A 23,232-nucleotide genomic window follows, 5' to 3' on the forward strand; every position below is an offset into this window, starting at 1 on the left:
ACCGGACTCTACGGGGGGAAAGTACCGACAGCCCGCTTCGGGCTGGGGGAATCCGAGAGCCACGGAGGAAGGAAAGGGTGGTCCGCCCCGCCCCCAGCAAGCCCCTCCTTCCGCCGCTCGCTCCGCCCTCCATAAAAAAATCAAACCGGTAACCTCTACCCGGCCGCCTCCCATTGGTCACGCGAATGAGCGAAGCCTGCTGGAACCAATAGGCCGCGGCCACGGCTTGGCGAGCGCCTTCCGGCCCGTCCCCGCCGCACCGCCCGGCGCCTGCCTCACGGGCCGAGGGCGGGACGTGGGGCGGCGGGGGCGCGGCGCGCGGAGCTGAGGCGACGGTCGGACTGCGCGGCGGCCCGGGAGCTCGGCATGGCTCGCCTCGTGCTGGGTAGGCGCGGGCCTCCTCGTCCCGGGGGACCGCCGGGGAGGCCCGGGGCAGGGCGGGCGGACGGCCTCGCGGGGCCAGGGCTGGGGTGGGGGCTGCGCTCGGGGCCGCCCCTCGCGCGGGGGTGCGGGGCCCTGCCGGTCTCGGGGCGCGTGCGGAGGGGAGGCAGCGCGGCGGGGCTCCCGCAGCCCACCCCGGGGAGCGAGCGCGACGGGGTCGGGGAGTCCCGGGGTGGTGCATCCTGAGAACCACCGGGGAGCCCCGGGCTGAGGGGGGCGGCGGCGGGCCGGGCGAGGGTGAGGGCCGGGAGCTGCGTGCCGAGCAGCTAGGACTTGATCCCTGGCGGAGGTGGAGCCGGGGGCGACCTGAGAGGGTTGGGGTCAGGGGTCCCTTGTCCTGGGCCCGCCCTCCTCACCCTGGCGTGTAGACGGCACGGCCGCGGGGTCCTCACCCTGCAGCTCGTCCTCACCACTTGTTTAATGCCGTTCCCACTAATTGAGAAAAACTGAAATATCAAAACCCAGCCCTGGAAAAGGCCGAAGAGTTTGCTTTAGAAAGGGAACGGTGCCTTCCCAAAGCTCTTCAAGTGTGAGCGAACTTCCAAAAACTAAATGGGACGCAGACCACCATGAATTATGGAAATCTCTGTTTTAGAAACTGTGCAGTGAGTGGGGTTGAGGATCCCGACCCCTTTCTGGCTCGCCTTGCTCCCCGCCGAGGCGCTCTTAACCTTCCTTACCTGAACGCCCTGGATCCAGACCGCAGAGTTTGAGCCCCAGCCGGCCCTGCCCCGCATTTCCTAGCTGTGTGACGGCCAGCTAGTGACTTAATCACTCTGGGCTAGTCCTCCCCCGCTGGGTGGGTCTCAGGATGCACGAGTTCACATGGGTCTCGAGAGTAAACAAGATGTAAATATTTGCTGTAGTACAGAGAGAATGTAGAGGAGGGGAAAGGATTCTAGTCTCTGTTCAGTGTCCCTCGGGTGAATTCATACCGGGCGCGGAAAGAGTCTGTGATTCTATCATTTATTTGCATAAATGGACTCAGACCTCTTTGGGAGCCCTCTTGGTTTCTAGATGAGTGCCGTGGGATCGTGTACTCTTGGTGGCAGGTGTGGGACAGAGATGCTACTGATGTGGATTTATGACATCCTTAACTACTGTGGAGGAATAATGGGGAGCCACAGATGGCAAAACCATCTGCTCACATAGATTCTAGACACTTGGATGTTCCCATTTCCCATTGGTGCTCATTATCAGTGAGTGGAACAGCCATGTGAATTTTAGAAACAGAACGCTATTAGTCGGCATTGACCCAGTTTATCATCCTAAGTGGCCCGGAGTGTTTTGTCTTCTTGAGGGTTTTCATAGGGGGTTTCATCTTTCAATCTGTTTTTCTGAGTAGTATGGTTCGATTTTTTTTCCAGCCCTATGTGGTCATATTGCCTTCTAAGGAATGTAAGTCTCAAATCTTTATCATCAAGACATTCCCACTAGAGAGCCATTTATAAGGAAGGTGGAGGGGGGGGGGCTGTTGTGAGAATTCGGCAAAACGTAAAGAACAAAAAGTCGGGGCGCCTGGGTGGCTCAGTTGGTTTAGCGTCTGACTTCCGCTCAGGTCATGATCTCGCGGTTTGTGGGTTCGAGCCCCGCATCGGGCTCTGTGCTGATGGCTCGGAGCCTGGAGCCTGCTTCGGATTCTGTGTCTCCCTCTCTCTCTGCCCCTCCCCTGCTAGCACTCTGTCTCCCTCAAAAATGAATAAAAACATTAAAAAAATTTTAAAGACAAAAAGCCTAGCACTGTTACTAGGAGAAAAAAAAAAAAAAGCAGCAGCCCAAGTCCATGTTATACCGAGTGTCAGTAGCCACGACCATCTTTGTATGTAAAGGAAGCACATTCCTGAGGTGAAGTCGTGGTCCATCCCTTTGGTGACTCCAGCCTGCTGTCCCGGATTGGCAAGGGAATGCAGTGAACCTAATTCTCCTGCCACAATCTAACTAATGACCCTCCTTGGGATTATACTAATGCAGTCTCCAGTCCTTTGGTTTAAAATGTGGGTTGCATAACCATGTTCTCTCTCTTTCTAATTATGTGGCCTTAGGCAAGTTACCCTTTCTGTGTCTCCATTTCCAGGTCTAAAAATGGGCATGATGATACATACACCACATAGAGTTCTTAAAATGAGTTAATATATCCTAAGTGTTTACGCACTGCCTGGTGTGTAGTGTCATTTAAGTGTTATTCTCAGTTAACATGTCAGTTTCTGGAGGGTAGTTGGATAGATACATACATCAAAATGTTAGCTATACTATACCCCCAATCCCTTTGTAAGATTATCTCTTAAGGAAATACTCATATTTATCTGAAGGGGGGGTAGAGTGTAAGGATTTTCAGCATTGGCCTGTTAATAGTGAAAAATTGGAAAGAAATTCTGTTAGTGGTGAATGGGCAATGTGATATAGCCATTAAAAGTGGTTATACGGGGGGTAAAAAGTAATCCATAATTATGTAGAAAACTTATTTTGAGTGGGGAAAAAAGGCTACAAAAAGGAATGTATAGTAAGATCACATGCATATAAATATAATAATAGTTTTAGACTTCCGAATAGCACAGAGAAGTCCATATGAATATCACCAAAATATTAATTGCCCATTCCAGTGGGACTGTTCATGGGTTTTCTTTTGCTTTTCCATTTTTGAAAATTTCACATTGAGCTCAGTGTATTGAACAAGTATTGATTTATGTTGATTTTTTACAAAAAATACACTTTAGAAAGTAGATCTCCATGGAGGATTTTCCAGGCCCAGTCTTAACTTGTAAGCTTATTCAGAATTAGGATGGTCTCTGCTTGTTCTTAATTTACTTGATGCGTTAAATATGTCAAACTCCACTTAACCTTTACTGCAGCAACAAAAAGATTATCAAGCAGCACAATCCAGTAAAGATATGCAAATTTTATATCTAATTTTAAATAGTCTCGTAGCCACATTTCAAAAGGCAAAAAGAAACAGGTGACATTAATTTTAACATATTTATTCCCCACTGTATCTCAGATATCATTGTAGCATGTAACCAATATCAAAAATATTAATGAGGTACTTTTTTTTTTCCCCCGACCAAGTCTTCAAAATTTAGCACTTTGTATACCTTCACTCCATGTGGTGAGTGGTTAGCATGTTGGACAGCGGCAGTTATTAAGGCAACCGCAGTTTGGTTGGCCTGACCTCCATCCACATGCACTCTTTCCCACCTCTCAAAGTGGAAAAGGGGGCCATCCTGCCCCAGGCTACCCTGCCACTGACTCTGGGTTCCCTCCCTTCCGGATTCAGATTCCAGGCATTTTGTTTCATTATTCCTCTACTTTATCTTTAGCCTCTCCCACTCCACATATTTTTTTCCCTTCAAGCTCAGATCACTCTCATCTTTAAAAAGAAACCTTCCTTCTGCCCCACATTTGTTTGCTCTCTTGTGCTCTTTATAGTGAAACTTGTTACAGAGTTCCCTTTTCCTGAACTTGTTCCCTCCTACTGTCTCCAGTCTTTTGCAGATTGGCTGCTGCCTGTTTTCACTCCTCCACCTCAGCCATCCTGGGCTCTGGGGATCCTCTGTCATGAAATCCACCAGATCATTTTCAGTCTCCTACTTGACCTCCCAGCAGCGGGTGTTACTGCTGGCCATTCCATCTTCCCCTGAGTTGAGGTGTGACCCCACTCTCCTGATAGTTCCCCCATCTGCTGTCCACATTCAGCCAAAACGCCCTTTCTAGAAAGCAAATCTGGTCATACCCCCTGCAGGATAGCCTTTTAGTGGTTTCATGTCCCCCTTACCAAAGTCCACAGTTTTATTTCATATAAAGTTCCTACATTATTAGCCACGTCTATCAATCAAATGCAGTGTTCTTGAAAAATAGAATTATGTTGTTTATTCATGCCCCTGACATACTGAACCGTTTTATCCTGAGCTCTAAAAGACAACATGGTTTAATGGGAAGAGCTTGGAAACAGAAGCTAGAGACAGCAGATGGGTCCCTAGAAGTGCCTTTGTTTCGTTATTTACAAACGAGGGGCGATTCCTACTCTTAGTTAGTAATGCTGTGAAAACCCAAGTGGTCCAGTGTATTTGGAGTCATTTGAAAGTGGTTCTGCAAGCATAAGGTGAAATATTTAGCAACAGAACAGTTAACACTGGCGTACATTGCTTCCAGAAGAAATTTACCATTGGGTTATTCAAAAAGGTTCCATTTGAAATCTTCCAAATTCCGTCTACAGAATAAGCATATGAGCACGTGACCACAATGGCATACCCGTCCGCTGCCTTAGGACACAGGTCCGCCTCATCATTTGTTGCATCAGTAGATTAAAAGAAAGAAGTTATATGATCATCTTCACAGATGCTAAAAAGAAATAGGTAGAAATTTCTTTAATATCCTAAAGTTTATCTGTTTCAACTCAAAAGCCAGCAAATGAGAAAATACTAAAGTCAAGAACAGTCCATTACTTAGCATTGTTCTGGAGGTCTTAGACAATGCAATTAGAAAACATAAAGAAATCATATGTTTAAAGGCGGAATTGGAATTTTGATAGGACTACCAATTCAAAAACGTTTTGAGTTTTTAAGATATTTCTTTTTTTATATTTATTTATTTTTGAGAGACAGAGTGAGACAAAGTGAGAGTGGGGGAGGGGCAGAGAGAGAGGGAGACACAGGATCTGAAGCAGGCTCCAGGCTCTGAGCTGTCCGCACAGAGCCCGACGCGGGGCTCGAACTCATGGACCGCGAGATCATGACCTGAGCCGAAGTCGGACGCTCAACCGATTGAGCCAGCCACCCAGGCGCCCCTAGTTTTTAAGATATTTCTAAGTCCATCCAGAACTTGTTTTCCTATATAATTGTTAACAATTACGTTTTAAGTTCCTACAGTAGCCAACAAAAACGCATTTGGGCCACAGTGTGGCTAAACTATGCTGTTAATAAGACAATAACACTCCATCCTTCTTTTGTAACCTTTACGTGAAAATTCTTTGTAAGCTCATCCAGCAGCATTGCAAGTGTCTGGTGACTGCCATACATAGTGTGAGTAGAAATAAAAATATTTATAAAAACAAGTATTGCCCTTGATAGAGTCCCAGTTTAGTAGACAAGACAATTTTTCCTTCAAAGGAAGTTTAATAAGGATACTGTACTCGGGCGCCTGGGTGGCTCAGTCAGTTGGGCGTCCACCTTTGGCTCAGGTCATGATCTTGGGGTTTGTGAGTTCGAGCCCCACATCAGGCTCAGTGCTGTCAGCGTGGAGTCCACTTCGGATCCTCTGTTCCCTTCTCTCTCTGCCCCTCCCCCGCTCGTGCTCTCTCTTGCTCAAAAATAAATAGACGTTAAAAAAAGAGAGTGTGCTAATATTGCAACTGAATAACACAAAAAATAAATGCTGTGTGGATTACTCGGGGTCACAGGGTAGCCTCCCAATTTTTCGGTGTCTTCGCCCATAAAATGGCGCGAATACTATTACTTCACGAGGTGATTGTGAAGAATGAAAATGTTAATACATAAAAAGCGCCTAAGTTAGAGATCTTTTTCCATCGCAGCTCAAGAGATGAGAGTGTGGATCTCTTTCCTACTTGCTCTGTGCTGCACCGGTGGCAGTGAAATTCCAGGGGCTGCCACAGCAACAAGGGGGATGGGCACTGGGGGGTTAGAAAGGACCTGACCCAGGCCATCCTGCTGTGTGAAGAACCTTGGGCAATTCAAGAAGACGTTTCCTGCCAGAGCTTGAACCCTGTCATTAATGGTGTGCTTTTTGTCTTTTACTGCAGGTCTAATAAGCTATACCTTCTTTCTAGCAGTGAATGGTCTCTATTCCTCTAGTGACGATGTAATTGAATTAACTCCATCAAATTTCAACCGAGAAGTTATTCAAAGTGATAGTCTGTGGCTCGTAGAGTTCTATGCTCCATGGTAAGTATAAAGCACTTGTGGATTATTTGTGGTACTTTATAAAATTAGGAATATTATATAAAAATGTGATTTTATTTAGTCATCTAGTTTGTCTAGTTTACTGCTTGTTTAAAAGAAGTAGAGAGGAAAATGGGGGATTCCACAAAGTGTTGTCTGTTAAAGGCCATGGAGATTGAGTCCATTGGGGGGAAAACGGTTGAAGTAGCTAATTGTTGCAAGAAAGAAGAAAGAAGTATTTTCTTATAATTTTAAGAAGATATATCTCTGTAATGAGGTAAGTAGGGTCTTGATCGAAGGGAAACTCCTTTATGCTGAAAGAATATTGGGCACAGGAAAAGGAAAAGCTAGTGATTGTTTCCATTCTGTTTCTTGAAGAAGAGAGTGGCTTCTAGAAATACATAATTTTAACAATCTGATTTAATTTAAAAATTCCTCTCTTGACTTACATGCATTGCTGGAAAAAAAACCCTTGTGGAGTAAAGATAGAATTTTCATTGAAATTAACGGTCACAACTATATATAGTCAAAATACGGTATTGCACTAATTGTTTATGGAGTTAAACGTATAATGCAAAGAAAACAAAAACGCAACAGGTAGAAGTGCAGAGACTGGTTAATGGAAACTGCAAAAGGTACCCGAAGCTGTTACTTCTATAAACCAGCGGGGCCGTGGGCACTCAGGTCTGGGGAGGCCTGAGCCCCAGCCAGCTGTATCTGCAGATCAACTGTGCAGTGATCTGAGATCCCAATCGTCCTTTTAGATGTGAGCTATGTCCCCTAAGCTCACATAGGAGGTAGTGAATGAAGTTATTACAAATTCTTCTTACCTGAGTGGGTGCACTTCAGAGTATGCCTGATGAGAGGTTTCCTTTTATTGCTTTAATTTTTTCTCTGCGAGACCATGAAACAGTTTTGGAAACTCAATGCCAGTCCTTGTGGACTGTTTCGCTTAATGTTCAGTGTAGCAAATTAAGGTAATACCCTCTGCTTAAAAATTTATGTTACCACTTTGTGAATACTGTTCATCCTAATGCCTTCATCATTTTTTTTTAATTTTTTTTTTTAATGTTTATTTATTTTTGAGACAGAGGGAGACAGAGCATGAGCAGGGAAGGGGCAGAGAGAGAGGGAGACACAGAATGTGAAGCAGGCTTCAGGCTCTGAGCTGTCAGCACAGAGCCCGATGCAGGGCTCGAACTCACAAACTGTGAGATCATGACCTGCGCTGAAGTCGGACGCTTAACCGACTGAGCCACCCAGGCGCCCCCTTCATCATTTTTTTTTTAAGCTTCTCTTTGTTTTTTGTTTGTCAAATCCAAATGAGGATTCTGTGTGGAATGTACGAATTGTAAATGTACGAACTGTTATATTGTTGAATGCCTTTGTATGCAGTTTTTGCAAGTTTGATTTTTTTTTTTTTTTTTTATCCTTTATGGCATGAGTAATTTACATTGTTTTGGGAAGCTTCGATATGAGAGAATATACCTCATTCCAAAATGGAATCAAACAGCATAATTGAGAAGGCTGGATCTGGATCCTGTAGTTAATTGTTCTTGTGACATGGCACTTGGGCCTCCCAGTGTTTTGGGTAAGAGGAGGTGTCATTAGAGCAGGTGCCTTTAACCTCTTCTTGTGCTCAGACTTGGCAGCTTGGTGAAGGCTTTGAATTCTTTCCAGAATAAAGGTTTTCCTTTTCCATCTATGGAGTAAAGCATATAGGATCACAAAGGGAACCTAAAACATTGAAATAACATTCACAAAATACTAAAACAAATTTTGATGTGATTATGTAGTACTCTTTTACTGGGACAGTAAATACTAAGCTCCAGCAGCAGATGTAACATGTAGACATCATAATTTTGAAATAGCAATGGACAGAAATGAAGTTAAACTGTAGTAGCGATCTGAAAGGGGCTGAGTTTTCATTTGTGACAAAGTCAAATGCTCATGGTGTGTTGTTAATGTTTATAATTGAAGGGAAGTCTGCATTTCATTTACAAGTTAGTGAAATAGGGGGGGCCTGGGTGGCTCAGTCGGTTGAGCATCCGACTCTGAATTTCAGCTCAGGTCTTAATCCCAAGGTCATGGGAAAGAGCCCTGTGTTGGACTCCAGTGCTGAGTGCGGAGCCTGTTTAAGATTCTCTCTCTCTTCCTCTGGCTCTCTCTCTCTCTCTTAAAAACACTAAAAAAAAAAAAAACAAAAAGTGAAATAGAGGTGTTTTTACCCCCACCAAAAGTTCCTAGAGCCCCTGAATTTTTATACACCAGTCCTTCGGGGTCTGGACTGCAGGGGAAGAACCCTTGGGTCAGAGGTGTGCTGTACCTCGACTCGTGCGGCATTTCTGTCGGTGTTTACTACGCTTAATATTGAAATTGAAGGAGTATGGACTCGGACGTCTCCAATAGGAGTCCTTTCATAGAATAAACTCATTGAAAGAGGCACAAAGTCCTATAAAAGTTTGACCCCCAGACTTCTAAGTAGCTCACCTGAACTGCAAAAAACTACTATATGTAAGTATATAAACCAGCATCACAGGACATTTCTCAGAAGATCCTGACCTTTAAAATACTGGATTAAGGTTAGGCCCCTATGGAAGGGGCCACCAGTATACAGGGATGAAGAATGTGGGACCTGGAGCCACATAGACCTATGCAGCAGCTCTGTGACCAGATGACTTGTGATACTGGGTAGGTTTCTTAACTCCTCAGCCCCTGTCTCCTCATCTGTAAGATGAAAATAGCGAGGCCTGTCTTCAGTGATGTGCTGACGGAATGAAATCCTGTATGAAGGGCTCCTCTTGGTCTGGGCACCTGGCATTTACTCATTAGGTTCTTAAAAACTGAATTAGGAGACTTGACTTTGTTAAAGAAACAACTAATCACCTATGGATAAACTAGCTTTAGTATCTTCATGCAGTGGATGTTACTCAGTATTGAAAATGAACAGTATAACTGCAACCTTGATAAATGGCATGAACGTACCAGGGTTTTGTATATATAACTTAAAAGCACTGTGTGTGTTATGTTTCACAATAATCTATTTCAAATACTGTAACGTGAAGGATTTTCTTTTCTTCTTATCTCTGTCTCTTGCTTGCTCCTGTTCTTTTATCACCATCTTGTGGTATTGAATACTTTTCAGCTTGCTTGGCATATAAAATTGGGATTACGTGTACATTTTTAACCCCACGTGCTGCTGTGGGAGCCAAAGAGCATTGAGATTTAGGCTCTAATTCAGATGCTTCATCTGTAAAATGAAAAGGTTGGACTAGATCAGGGAATATGAAATCTTAATGGGCTTAAAAATCACTGGTTGGTGGGGCGCCTGGGTGGCGCAGTCGGTTAAGCGTCCGACTTCAGCCAGGTCACGATCTCGCGGTCCGGGAGTTCGAGCCCCGCGTCGGGCTCTGGGCTGATGGCTCAGAGCCTGGAGCCTGTTTCCGATTCTGTGTCTCCCTCTCTCTCTGCCCCTCCCCCGTTCATGCTCTGTCTCTCTCTGTCCCAAAAAAATAAATAAACGTTGAAAAAAAAAATTAAAAAAAAAAAATCACTGGTTGAACTTACTAAGATGTGGGTTCCTGAACCCCTTCTCTAGGTGTTTGGATTTCATGCAGCCTAAGAGTCTGCCTTTTGCCTAGGCTTACAACTCAGACCACACACTGGGTCACACTTGACCAGATGAATGCTAAAGTTCCTACCCAGGGATAGAGTTACAAATGATGGTTTGTTTAAACTCTTTAAACATAATTTAAACAGTAGCTTGGGGGGGCACCTGGGTGGCTCAGTCAGTTCAGTGGCCGACTTCAGCTCACGTCACGATCTCACGGTTTGAGTTCGAGCCCCACGTCGGGCTCTGTGCTGACAGCTGGGAGCCCGCAGCCTGCTTCGGATTCTGTGTCTCCCTCCCTCTCTGCCCCTCCCCCATTCACACTCTGTCTCTCTCTCTCTTTCAAAAATGAATAAATGTTAAAAATTAAAAAAAAAAAACAGTGGCTTGGAAACTTTTAAAATTAGTATATGAAGAAGAGTGATAGTAGAATCCTAAAATGGCAAGTTCCTTCACGTCACCGATCACGTTTCACTAGCGCATGTGTTCCCTGCCAGCAGCCACCCCTGTGCGTGTCCCTCAGTAGAGTGTTGGTAGAGTATTTTTGAATTGAGGATCGAAGACTTGAACCGTTGCCTTATTTGTGTTTTTATCTCCTCAAAGGTGTGGCCACTGCCAGAGGTTAACACCAGAATGGAAGAAAGTAGCAACTGCGCTAAAAGTAAGTTTCCAAGATGCCGCATTCATTCACGTGTGTGTGTATAATAAGCAAGAACGCGGCCGGGCTTAACGTGCCGCCGGAAGTTCATTTGCATGTTGGAGCTCAAAAACCTTGTTCTGGTGCCAAAAGCATGTAGGGAGCAAAGGGATAGTACACTAACACGTGTGATTTTTATGTTGTCTATTTTTATTGAGTCAGTTTTCCGGATTAATGACCTAATCCTCGCGGTCTCACTAATTCTTGGTGCTGCAGAGTCCCCTCCAGAGCTCCGTCCATTTCTCCTGTCATTCCACGTAGGCATGACTTCCCAGGCTACGGGTCTCATTAAATCTGTCTGTAAACCTAACCTTGCCCTGTATCATCTTGGAGTCTGCGTGAGTTCAGTGATGGATCTTTGTGTAATCTGCTCCAGTGGAAAAGAAAAATTGATACAACTCTTACATTTTCACAGGATGTTGTAAAAGTTGGCGCAGTTGATGCAGATAAACACCAGTCCCTAGGAGGTCAATATGGTGTTCAGGGATTTCCTACCATTAAGATTTTTGGATCCAACAAAAACAGACCAGAAGATTATCAGGGTAAGGACTTTTCCTAACTACTCTATTCCCCTGGTTGGAATTTTAATTTCAACAAGTAGGTAAAAAATAGGAGCAAGGGCCTGTTTGTTTTTGTAAATAAAGGTTTTCAAAACAGTCACACCTAGTTTCATGTCGTGTGTCGTGCTGCTGTCACACTGAAGGGGCAGAAGTGAGTCGCTGCAGCAGACCGGGTGGCCCGCACCCCTCAAAATCGTTTGTGTTTGCCGCTTTACAAAGAGTTTGCCACCTCTTGGTCTAGAGCGCAAAACCCTCTCTTTTTTCCTAGTACATTTGTTTTCTTTTTTTATTTTGAGAGAGAGAGAGAGAGAGTGTTTGCGAGTGGGGGAGGGGCAGAGAGAATCCCAAGCAAGGCCCCTCACTGGCTCATTCCCACAAACAGCGAGATCATGACCTGAGCCAGAATCAAGAGTCAGACACCTAACCTGCGCCACCCAGGCGCCCCTCCTAGTATATTTCTTGATTTGGCATATTTCCAAGTAGATTGGTAGTAGGGTCACCGGTTCCGAGGATGGAGGTCTTGGCCCTTCTGTATTAGGAGGTGACACACGTGGTGATGTCAGCCGGGGCCGCAGTCCCACACCATCTGAACATATACTGCGTGTTGCTCTACTGTATTTTCTTTCTAATGTCAGGGCTAAAAGTGTGCTCAGGTGTTTTTCTATCTTCCTTGGCAGTTTGGTAAGAAACTATTTAAAAAATGCATGGAATTTTCTAGAGACATTTTATTAGAGTTTTCCCTTTGAATGCTAAAGATAGCGTGGCCCATATTATTCGTACGTTTTTCATACCTTAATAGCCCCCCTGACTTTTTCTCGAGTGTGTAGTTTTTTGGTTAAACTTCTAAAGGCTGTTGTCATTATTGAGTTTCAGTACAGTGTTTGTTACTTCTTAGATTAGGAGAGAATTCAGCTAAAGAACCTAAAACAGCCCAAGTATTGTAAGCAAGATAGAAGGCGCCTGGATTGCTTTCCAGTTACTTGGCTTCAGACGTTTCATATCCTACTTTTTCTACAGTTTTTTCTGCTTGTCATCATAGAAATAGTTTCTTCTGGGGAGCCCGGGTGGGTCAGTTGGTTAAGCATCCAGCTTCAGCTCAGGTCATGATCTCGCGGTCTGTGAGTTTGAGCCCCAAATTGGGCTCTGTGCTGACAGCTCAGAGCCTGGAGCCTGCTTCGGATTCTGTGTCTCCCTTTGTCTCTGCCCCGCCCCCGTGCACCCTCATTCTCTCTCAAAAATAAAAAAATAGAAAGGGAGAGAAGTAGATCAAAAATAAAATAGAAAGAGGAAGGAAGGAAGGAAGAAAAGAAAAAAAAATAGTTTTCTTGTATTTCCTTCGATGTAATTTGTATTTAGAAACGTCCCCTGCTTTTTTTTTAACTAGATAATAGGCTTATTCATCTGTATACATGTTACATGTTCAGTAGACATTTGTGAGTTTCTCTCATTTGTGGATGGCATTAGTAGGTGAACAGGATGTTTGTGTTTAATAAACTAAAACTGAAGGAGAGGATTTGGTTTTCCAAGGGAAAAGTCAAGTGCAGTGTGTATTACAGGGAGAACTTGACTCTGTATTAAATACCCATGTGTTGTTGGGTCTGTTCAAACATCAGATAAAGCTGACAGAAATCTGACAAATGTAAAGGGCCACAGATAGGCACACGGCCCCCACCACCCATTCGTCTGATTGTCCTTTGTCTTCTGTAGGTGGCAGAACTGGCGAAGCCATCGTAGATGCTGCTCTCAGTGCTCTGCGCCAGCTCGTGAAGGATCGCCTTGGGGGGAGGGGTGGTGGATATGGTTCTGGAAAACAAGTAAGACTGTGTGATGTCAGCTTTGAATGTGTGTGATGAGTTTGACGCCACAATATGGACTCTTTGTAGAGGATAGTTTTGGGGTGGGTTATTTTTGTTTTTTTGGGGTTTTTTTGTAGTTACTACTAATGTTTTAAATTAGTGAACTTTCAGTTAAAAGATATTACAAGGTTGGATCAGCTCATGCCAGAGGGAATGAGCCACCTAGCTTGTTGATTTGGCCTCCTCAGAAGTCTCTAGTCCCAGAGCATCTGGCCACCACTATAGGCCAAGAATCAGGCCACAAGATGGGCTTTCTCGGCCCAGCACTGAAAGGGAAGAGTTTGGGCTGTAGACCTCTCGAGAAAGAGCTTCAGACCGGGAAGCCAGGCTCTGGGACCCTTTGGCATTTGTAGTTCCAGAGTGGGGAGAGAGAGACCAGATCGGCTTGGGGGCAAAGAGGGATGAAATTTGAATGGCCTATATCTGGCAATCAGCCTGAAATTTTGGAAAATTCAATCTCAGTGGACAGGGAAGAAGAGAAAAATTCCTGTTCCATGGATTGGTATTTTAGACGCCCATGTATGAGATGTGAAGTTTAACCAAATGTTCTTGTGAAAAGGCATTAAATTCTTACAACTGAAGGTAAAATGGCCCTTCACTCTTACAGAGACCAGTAAAAGTAGCTTCTTTATACAGATGTAGAATTTACCCGAAGATTCCATGCTCTTGGCTTTTGGCCCAGGCATCCGAAAGCAGTATAGTGACACTGCTCCTTAGGTTTGCTACTCAAGAACACTCTTTGAAAATAAAGAATTAAATGTTACTTTTAGCTCTCTTGAATGGTAGAGACTTTCTCTATGGAAAGGTAGTAACTGGTTACGTTTAACATCCTGGGATGAAGAAGCAGCTGTGCCAGTCGGAACTAGAGTAGAATCGGGTGGTTCTGTGATCCGTGTGGGGGTTTCTCTTAGCACAACAGCAGGCGAGAGAATTCCGGAATATTCATAGCTTACACTGGAGGTGCTGGTGATTGAAAGTAAACACTGTTTGACAAGTGATAATAATATTAAGGAATGACCCCAAGTGGAGTAGAATGGTTTTCACTAGAAAGAACTCCACACTTTGTTAAGATGCGGAAGAGATCATTGTCTGTTACCTATTTAGAATAAGAATAGCGTTCTTTCTGGCCAAGTGTAACTAAATGTTTAATGTCACATGCGACAGGGTAGAGGTGAGAGTTCGACTAAGAAGGATGTAATTGAGCTGACCGACGACAGCTTCGATAAGAATGTCCTTGATAGTGAAGACGTTTGGATGGTTGAATTTTACGCTCCTTGGTGTGGACACTGCAAAAAGTAAGGGCTTTTTACCAAGTATTTTGAGTCCCAGTGCTTTTAATATATTCACCTAGCTGGCTCTGAAAAAGCTGACCCAGACGGCAGGTCAGTCACCAAGATCTCCTCCAGGAAGGCTCTGACGGCGAGTGAATGTTAAACATTGGCATTGGTGCCGAGTTTCTTCTGTCACGGCTTCAAAGATTAACAGGGACCTAGCGCGGGGGAGGGAGTGACAGAGACCTGGGAAGTGAATGTGAAAAGACAGCATCACATTGTACGCAAAGCTGCGCACGGTGGTTTCCAAGCGCGGTGTGACTGGATTGGGCAGAGATGTGCGTCTCGGTTAAAGTGTTCGTGCTGCCGGTTAAGACGCACTTTTAAAGTGCAAATATTTTTCCATAGTCTTGAGCCAGAATGGGCTGCTGCAGCCACGGAGGTAAAAGAGCAAACCAAAGGAAAAGTGAAGCTCGCGGCTGTGGACGCCACGGTTAACCAGGTTCTTGCCGGCCGGTATGGGGTGAGTGTCCAGATGGCGAACGTCTCTGAGGAGTACGCGCTGTTTTCAGCTGTGACTTCATCGGGTATCCGGGCTTCCCTGTGTGGTAGGAGGGGAGATGTTTGGCCATTTTGTAATGGAACTAAATTACTTTATTGTTAAAACTAACGAGTCTTGAACTCAGGACTGACTCTCTCTCTCTCTCTCTCTCTCTCTCTCTCTCTCTCTCAAGTCCAATATCTCACTGTTTCTGCTGTGTGCTGCATGTGAATTTTCAGCTTGCTCAGGCTCTTACAAGTCACTACTAGTGCTTTTGAAGTTGGTCCGCTTGTTCTAGAGCAGATAACGCTGTATTCAGTACATATGGAAGGTTTGAATAATACTCCGCTAAGCCTGGTGGGCAGGCTGTTAAAACTGCCTGATCAACAGACCTCTGTGTATCCTCCCTGATCACTGATGCAGCCTCGGAATATTGTTCTATTAAATTCCCTATAAGGTAGCCTTAGAACCCGTAAAGATTATTCCTTGTTAAATATTAGTTTGATTTTATACTCTTGTCTTTTTTAATAGATTAGGGGATTTCCTACAATCAAGATATTTCAGAAGGGGGAATCTCCTGTGGATTACGATGGGGGGCGGACGCGATCTGACATCGTCTCCCGGGCCCTGGATTTGTTTTCTGACAATGCCCCACCTCCTGAGCTGCTTGAGGTAAACCGCTTCCGTCACTCGTGATCAGAACCGACCATGTCTGATGGGGGAGGCTCTCACACAGTAATGACACTCCTTTGGTGTTTCCAATTGGACTTTGTCCCTTCTCTTTTAAAGTGCTCTCTTTAAAGTATTATTGGACTTTCAAGTGGGGAAAACCTGCCTGATAAACTGCTGCTTTTCATAATTTTAGTACTACAATCCTTACACTAGGAGGACGAGTGTGCCAAGCTTTTTAAAAATAGAATGCGCCTGGCCACTCTCTCCCCGTTGTCTCAGCCGCAGCTGCTGTTTGTGGAGCACCTAGTCATGTGACAGTGTGACAGCATCATTCTGCTCTTACGTATATTTTCCTTTCAGTTCGCACATGAATGCCTAGAGGCAAATACTGTTTTTATCTCATTTTATGTGAGGAAACAGAGGCACAGAGAGCCTCAGATCCCCATAAATATATAATACACATGTGTCTGTCTAGCTAGGTGATTGTCAGAGCCAGGCTCCTCCGAGGCTGTCTGCTTTTGGAGCCCACGTGTGTCAGCAGGTGCCGAGTCAGCACCGGGATGGCCCGGGGACAGACCCGGAAGGCCAGCTGTCCGTGGTGCCGTAGCACGAACCTGGAGTGTCAGGGGGAGTCGCTCTGTCTCCTGAAGCCTTTGCTCTTCATTGAACGTGATGATGCCGGGTCTCTGTCGTCAGGCTCACCTTTGGGTTTTGTGTCCGTGGCCTTCCAACCACCCCTTGTGCTCTGGGCCCACAGATCATCGACGAGGACATCGCTAAGAAGACCTGTGAGGAGCACCAGCTGTGTGTCGTGGCCGTGCTGCCCCACATCCTGGACACGGGTACGGCGAACAGGGGCGCCCTTCGCCGTGACTGCTCTGTGCTGCCTGCTCTGAGAACGCTTTCTAAGCTGATGAATGTTTCGGATTCTTTTATTTTTACCTTTTCAAAATTTTCTGTTTAAATTAGGAGCTGCTGGCAGAAACTCGTACTTAGAAGTTCTTCTTAAGTTGGCAGACAAATACAAAAAGAAAATGTGGGGGTAAGTTGCTGAACTTATTTTCTCAGTATGATTTGGACAGGAGAGCATAGTGCTACCCGGATACTGTCTGGTTCAGGGTGCCTGGGCGGCTCAGTCAGTTAAGCGTCTGTCTCCGGCTCAGGTCATGATCTTTGTGGGTTTGAGCCCCGCGTCAGGCCCTGTGCTGATAGCTCAGAGCCTGGAGTCTGCTTCGGGTTCTGTGTCTCCCTCTCTCTCTCTGCCCCTCCCCACCTTGTGCTGTGTCTCTTCGTCTCTCAAAAGGAAAGAAGTAATGCAAGTCTTTTACCTGTCTGTGCCACAGTACCTTTTCTCATAAGAATCATTTTGTTTTATTTTTTTTTAAGTTTATTTTGAGAGCGCACGCATGAGTGGGAGAGGGGCAGGGAGAGGGAGAGAGAGAGAATTCACGGAGCCCAGATCGAGCTCGGGGCTCGATCTCACGAACTGTGAGGGCATTACCTGAGCCAAAATCGAGTTGGACTCTTAACCAACTGAGCCACCCAGGCGCCCCAGATACAGGTGTGCTTTTAAAACAAAGTATGTCTGCTTCTTTCCGATTTAACTTTTTGTTTCTCGTCCTCTATCCATTGCTGTCTCACCCTCCTCAGGCCATTGCTGTCCCCCTCAAGTGACCTTGTGCCCCCTCCCATTAGTTCAACAAAGTGTGGTGTGCCTACAGAGCACCGCATTCTGGCATCCTTCTTCTCCACCATTGTAGAAGTTGAGTAAGAACTGTGGCTGAGCATTGTTACAGGGATTGAATAATGATATACCAGTAAGTCTTAAGAAGAAGTTATCCTACTGGTGAACGTGCCCAGTTGTCCAAATGACATTAGTAGGATTTCAGGTAATAGAGACAGAAAACCCAGCAGGTTTAGTGGACAGTATTTTGGAGGCTGGGAGCAAACCGTATATAGATTTGGGAGACTTCTGGGGGTAGAGCGTAGGGAACATCCAGAATACATTATTTTTGTATTTTTTTTCTGTTTCTACATCCATTTCATTCCATAAAATGTTGGGAGTGTAATCCGTTTTTGTTTTTTTTTAGTATCCGCTGATTCGATTCTAACTACTTTGAAAGGGATCCTCACCCTAAAACAAGCCTGTTTTTCTAGGTGGCTGTGGACAGAAGCTGGGGCCCAATCTGAACTTGAAAATGCGTTGGGGATCGGAGGCTTCGGGTACCCTGCCATGGCAGCCATCAACGCACGCAAGATGAAATTTGCTCTTCTGAAAGGATCTTTCAGCGAGCAAGGCATTAACGAGTTTCTCAGGTAATCTCTTGCCTCCTTGAGTTGTTTTTGTTCTGTGGCTTGGTTCTGCGTGGCGTGGGTTCAAAGCTAGGTTTACGTAGACCAGGCAGTGCGTGGAGTTAGTGTGCATTTGGCATTCCGGGGAATTAGGTGTTTGAGTTCTAAGTCATCGTTTTGCGCTTTTGTTCTTTTCCGTGGAAGCATTCTGTAGGGGAAGAGGCCACCTTGCTGTTGCGCCATGGCGTCGAGCTCTCTGATCTCATGCAAGTCTCCTCTGGGCTGGTAGCAGCCCTCCGCCCCCCCAGCATGCTTTGTGCCTCTCACCTCAGCTAACGCGCCTTCCGTTTCTGGCCGGTAGCGGTAGAACGTGTACTTCTGAAGTGATTCCAGCAACTCGCAAACAACATAATAGGTTCTGAAACTCAAAATCCAGTTGATAGAGCTCTCTGTCTTGCCCGGCCATTCCACTCCTCCAAAAATTGATTTGATCATCTTTCAGGTAAATACGAGGCATCGACACTGTGCTAATTCTCAGGTGTGCGGTAATTTGGTTCATGCCTCGTCCTCCTAACTGAGTCTCACAGGCACATCTCTCACAGACCTTCTCTCTGCTTACTACTACAGGGCCTGGCTGATCGGCAGCTCTTGGTAAATAGTACGTTTTTTGTATGGTTTATGTACCATCTACTGTATTCTTACAATGTTATTTTTTTTTTTAATTTTTTTTTCAACGTTTTTTATTTATTTTTGGGACAGAGAGAGACAGAGCATGAACGGGGGAGGGGCAGAGAGAGAGGGAGACACAGAATCGGAAACAGGCTCCAGGCTCTGAGCCATCAGCCCAGAGCCTGACGCGGGGCTCGAACTCACGGACTGCGAGATCGTGACCTGGCTGAAGTCGGACGCTTAGCCGACTGCGCCACCCAGGCGCCCCTCTTACAATAAATGTTATTAAGAAAATGATAGAAAATACACTCACGTTACCGTAAAATTCTGCAAGTGGACTTGTATGGCTCACCCCACGTGCAGGGGTCAGCTGTGCTCATCAAATGTCATCCTTTTTCAGCAGCTGATTCCAGTGTCACAAATCGTAAGAAATTTGTGAGAAAATCGTAAGAGATGTTTGAGGGGGATCAGTAACCACGAGGTTGAGCCTGTGGACTCACTGGAAATGGCAGGTCTAGCTGCGGCTTTGATTTTATTCACATTTCTTTTCAACCAGTTTCCCTTCTCCGGTTTGTTGTTCTTTGTCGTGTGTTTTGTGTCTTAGGACGGAGCAGGTGGCTGGTTCGCGGGAAAGCCGCGGACAATAGCGTATTGTCAACTTGAGACCATCGCTGTTGCGCTGGGGATCGTACAGGCCACTGGTTCTCCAACTTCGTGCCTTAAAGGCAGCAGAGAACCTCAGAACCCACCCAGTTACCAGTGGGGAAGAGGACGCAGTAATGGGTCGAAAGGAGACACAGTGGGCGGCAGTATACTTGTCTCTAGTCCCGCGCGCCTTGTTTTCTGACGAGACTGGACGCGCGTGCAGCTCGTCGCCGGTGAGGGGTGAGGGGGCTGCCGCCGGTAGACGGTGCCAGGCCCGCCAGGGAGTTGGTGTCCACGTCCACCAACGTGTGCGCTTGAAAACCACAGACCTGAAGCTGAGACGGACTGTGATGAATACATTGGCAGTAACTCACAGCTACAGTCAACCCAAGACGAGTGTTAGTGATTCCCGTACCTCTCCCTGCAGGCGTGTTACTGAAGTGTTCCTTTCGGTGTAGCAGCCAAACACACGAGTACGTCATTGTGCGTGATGCGGCCGGAAGTGAAGAAAGGACTCGAGTTTCACAGAAGTTCATTGTTTGAAGCAGCAGCTGTGTTTCTCGGGGCTCTTTGAGAAGAGATGATAGCATTTAGCCCTGCAAAGAGAATGGGGGCGCAGGGGAGGAGCGGGACTGAGCTGTTAAAACACTTTTTTTTTAAACAATTGAACCCTGCCCTCAAGGCATAGTTCCCTTAGAATTTTGTTCCCTTTTGGGGCGGCTGGGTGGCTCAGTCGGTTGAGCATCTGACTTCAGCTCAGGTCACGGTCTCATGGTTCATGAGTTCGAGCCCTGCATCGGGCTCTGTGCTGACAGCTCAGAGCCTGGAGCCTGCTTCGGATCCTGTGTTTTTCTCTCTCTCTCTTTCTCTCTGTCTCAAAAAATACATAAACATTAGAAAAGAAGAATTTTGTTCCACTTTAAAGGAGGCTTGGCGTCTTTCCATTAGTCCTTCTGTTTGCTGCTGCTGAGGACATTAAGTAGGAATGTTGGGGCACCTGGGTGGCTCGGTCGGTTGGGCGGCTGACTTCGGCTCAGGTCACGATCTCACAGCTCGTGAGTTTGAGCCCCGTGACGGGCTCTGTGCTGACAGCTCAGAGCCTGGAGCCTGCTTCGGATTCTGTGTCTCCCTCTCTTTCTCTACCCTCCTCCACTCATGCTCTGTCTCTAAAATAAACATTAAAAAATTTTTTTTAATTAAAGAAAAAAAGTAGGAAGGTGGCTGCTTTCTGAGCACCGACTCCCTACATCTCGGCATCTTCTTGATGAAGAGACTGATGTTCAGAGATGAATAATCGGATTAAGGGTCCCAAACTAGTAAGAAGTAGAACCACTGGCTTGCCTTTGATTACTTGCATGGGTTTGTATTTCTTATGTCGGCCAGAGCTTGGGTTGGCCTGTGCCCCCTCACGGCAAACGGAGCCATTCTGGTGTAGGTTTTGGATGGACTACGAGAGACACGGGTCTGACTCGCCGTGCCCGGTACCTCTTGACTCTGCACGCGCATCGGCGTGGAGGCCAGCGTCCTGCCCTGTGTTACACTTAGAGCTCAGCGGATGGCGGTGGAGCGCGGCTCTAGAGCGTGTGGATAATCGGTTTTCTGAACGTAACTCCTCTTCGGACATCAGGGTTTCTCGATGTTGGCGCTTGTGACATCGTGGGCCAGAAGTTTGTCCTGTGTGTTACCGGGTGTTTAGTACCTGTTCTCTGGATGCCAGTTGCACACTGTCCGCATACACACACAGTTGTGATCATAAAAATGTCTCCAGGCGTTGTCACATGTCCCCTAGGGAGAAACGCGCTCTGTTGAGAACCACTGATAACACGTCATAAAAAATGCAGGGTAGCCAAAGGCAGTGGATAGAATGCCCCCCTTTTCCACCGAGCCAAAGAACCGTCGAACACACGTGGGACACTTCCACTCCTCTTTTCCTCTCTTCCCTGTAGTCCAAGCAGCCTTCACCACTTGGAAACTTTTTAAAGAAGGCCTGCTCCCGGCCTGGCAGTTGCCTCTACATCTTTCTAATGAAACGTTTATCAGAATTGGTCAAAGGCAAGACCTAATACGCCCTGTCACCATAGAACTCTTTCTTCTGGGTCTTAAAAGTCTGAGATGAGGCTTGCCACCGTCACCTCTAGATCTGCCTGTGGGCTGCTGTTAAGTGCTTCTGCTCGCTATTGGAAGTCTGGGGAAGGAAACCGAAGTTTCGTTTTAAGATGCCATCTTTCATAAAGTGTTTCGGGGGCTAGTCTACAATTTTGTTCATCAAACGTTTTGCCTGTGTTCTACGTGAATGTTGATAGGTTTTGCGTACTTAAATTTGTATTCTAGCAAAATAAGTTTATTTTTCTTAATTAGTAGTAGTAACTAGCTTTATCTGATGCCAAGACCTTAGTCATTTCATGCCTGGTTACGTTGTCGTCCTTGCTTGAACGGATAGTACTGTGCGGGAGCAAGACGTGAGAGGCACCTGTGCAGAAACTTAGCCGGCGAGTCATTGTTTTAACACGTCGTGTCTTCATCAGTATGTCCTTGCTTTGGTCACTGTCCCCTCAGGGAGCTCTCTTTTGGGCGCGGATCTACAGCACCTGTGGGAGGTGGGGCCTTCCCCGCCATCAGCACCAGAGAGCCTTGGGACGGCAAGGATGGCGAGGTGAGTCCCCAGGGCTGGAGGCCACGAGCGTGCGGGACTCATCACCGGGGTGCTTGTCCCGCCTCTCCTCACTTTCCCCGGCCCAGGGCGCCTTTGCTGTTTGTAGGCCGAGTCCTTTCCATCCATCCGTGGTGTAATGTCAGAAGTGCCATAACCTCGCGAGCCTTTCAGGGCTGCGTGACAGAGTCTTGACAGACAACCAAGATAAATTTCAGGAATGAGGTTTCATTCCTGATGATTACCGCTAAACGGAGCATTTCACCCGGAATCCATTTACTTTGTATCTGAGAAGCACAAAATTACAACTTTGGAATTATCGTGGATTCTGGCACACTTCTGCCCCTCCCCCCTCAAAACGATGAGCTAAGTAGCTGTCGGTGTTAAAGAGGTAGGTGATCTGTTAAAATCCTACCTCACCTAGTTCTTGGCTTTTCCGGCTGTAAAATGATAGGCAAAGCTAAAAGCGGGAGCCAGATTAGGGCAGAACCGGCTCTGTGATCTGGGGTGTCTCTAGAAACTACCTTGCTCCTCCGCCGTGAGCCCGCGAGCTCTCCCAGCTCTTCCTGCAGGGCCTAACGAGTGGCTTTGTTTCCCAGCTTCCCGTGGAAGACGACATTGACCTCAGCGACGTGGAGCTGGACGATTTGGAAAAGGATGAGCTGTGAGAGGCACAGACTTCAGTTTTCTTTTCTTGGGAGCAGATCTCCCCAGCAGTGAAGGAACGTTCTTCACGATCAGATGAATCTACCAGTGGCCTTTTTAACCAAGAAGTAGCACTTGATTGGTCATTTGAAAACACTGCAACAGTGAACTTTTGCATCTCAAGAAAACAATGAAAAATTCTATGAATTGTTGGAGCCGGTGAATTGGGTTGTATTCTGTCAAGTAATATTTTGGAGAAAACTGATGGGCTGTTGAAATGTTTTTCCCTCCCTCTCTCTGACTGCTGCTTGAATGTTCTTGGAGGCTGTTTCTTATATATAAGTTTTTTAATGTGATTCTTTCATTTGACTATTGATGGCTTTTTTCCATTAAAAAATAAAATAATATTTTGGACAATGCCAACATACGTATGAAATTAGTGTCCACATCATAAATCCAGTAAATTTAGCCAGTAAATTGATACCATGAAGGGATGACCCTGATGTCTTTCCTCCCTATAAAATACTTGTGATTCCAAGGACACCATCTGGACGCCTGCCACAATACGGATTTTTACGTGTGTCCCGCAAGGCCAGGTGCCATCCGTGGAATGTGAAACGTAAGGCGAGTTTACGGAAAGAAGGATGAAAAACTGGGTTGTCCGTTGAGAACGACATTTCGTGCCCAACATTTTGTCTTTGGGCCATCCCCAGTTAGGAAATCTAGCTGGTTATGCGGTCAGCTCAGGATTTTTAATGTTCTTCCCAAGCCGTCCCAAGAGATCCGTTAAGA

The 23,232-nt window shown here is 46.0% G+C and overlaps 2 protein-coding genes across 4 annotated transcripts in view; one reads left to right on the forward strand and one right to left on the reverse strand.

Annotated features, from left to right (window-relative positions):
* Positions 1–232: 232 nt before the first annotated feature.
* PDIA6 (protein disulfide isomerase family A member 6) lies at positions 233–22,863 on the forward strand. Its single transcript, XM_023252110.2, has 13 exons — positions 233–385; positions 6,194–6,335; positions 10,546–10,603; positions 11,055–11,181; positions 12,907–13,013; positions 14,220–14,350; positions 14,735–14,849; positions 15,399–15,539; positions 16,297–16,381; positions 16,509–16,581; positions 17,697–17,855; positions 21,702–21,798; positions 22,395–22,863. The coding sequence occupies exons 1-13, from the start codon at positions 367–369 to the stop codon at positions 22,461–22,463; spliced, it is 1,323 nt and encodes a 440-aa protein (XP_023107878.2). The 5' UTR covers positions 233–366; the 3' UTR covers positions 22,464–22,863.
* ATP6V1C2 (ATPase H+ transporting V1 subunit C2) overlaps positions 14,794–23,232 on the reverse strand; it is a 62,500-nt gene continuing 54,061 nt past the window's right edge. For 2 of the 3 annotated variants that reach the window (XM_045054964.1, XM_045054954.1), the window contains one exon: positions 20,587–20,930. In XM_045054964.1, coding sequence (XP_044910899.1) covers positions 20,720–20,930 — 211 coding nt within the window. In that variant the 3' untranslated portion in view covers positions 20,587–20,719. Of the gene's footprint in view, positions 14,928–20,586; positions 20,931–23,232 lie in introns of those variants that run through there. The other variant, XM_045054959.1, reaches the window with a different exon arrangement.

The sequence above is a fragment of the Felis catus genome, chromosome A3 (genome assembly GCF_018350175.1).
Source record: "Felis catus isolate Fca126 chromosome A3, F.catus_Fca126_mat1.0, whole genome shotgun sequence".
NCBI lineage: Eukaryota > Metazoa > Chordata > Mammalia > Carnivora > Felidae > Felis > Felis catus.

Coding starts and splice junctions, on each gene's coding strand:
- PDIA6 (XM_023252110.2), top strand. Junction 16,382..16,508: donor GCCCCACATCCTGGACACGG/GTACGGCGAACA, acceptor TGTTTAAATTAG/GAGCTGCTGGCAGAAACTCG. Junction 16,582..17,696: donor TACAAAAAGAAAATGTGGGG/GTAAGTTGCTGA, acceptor CTGTTTTTCTAG/GTGGCTGTGGACAGAAGCTG.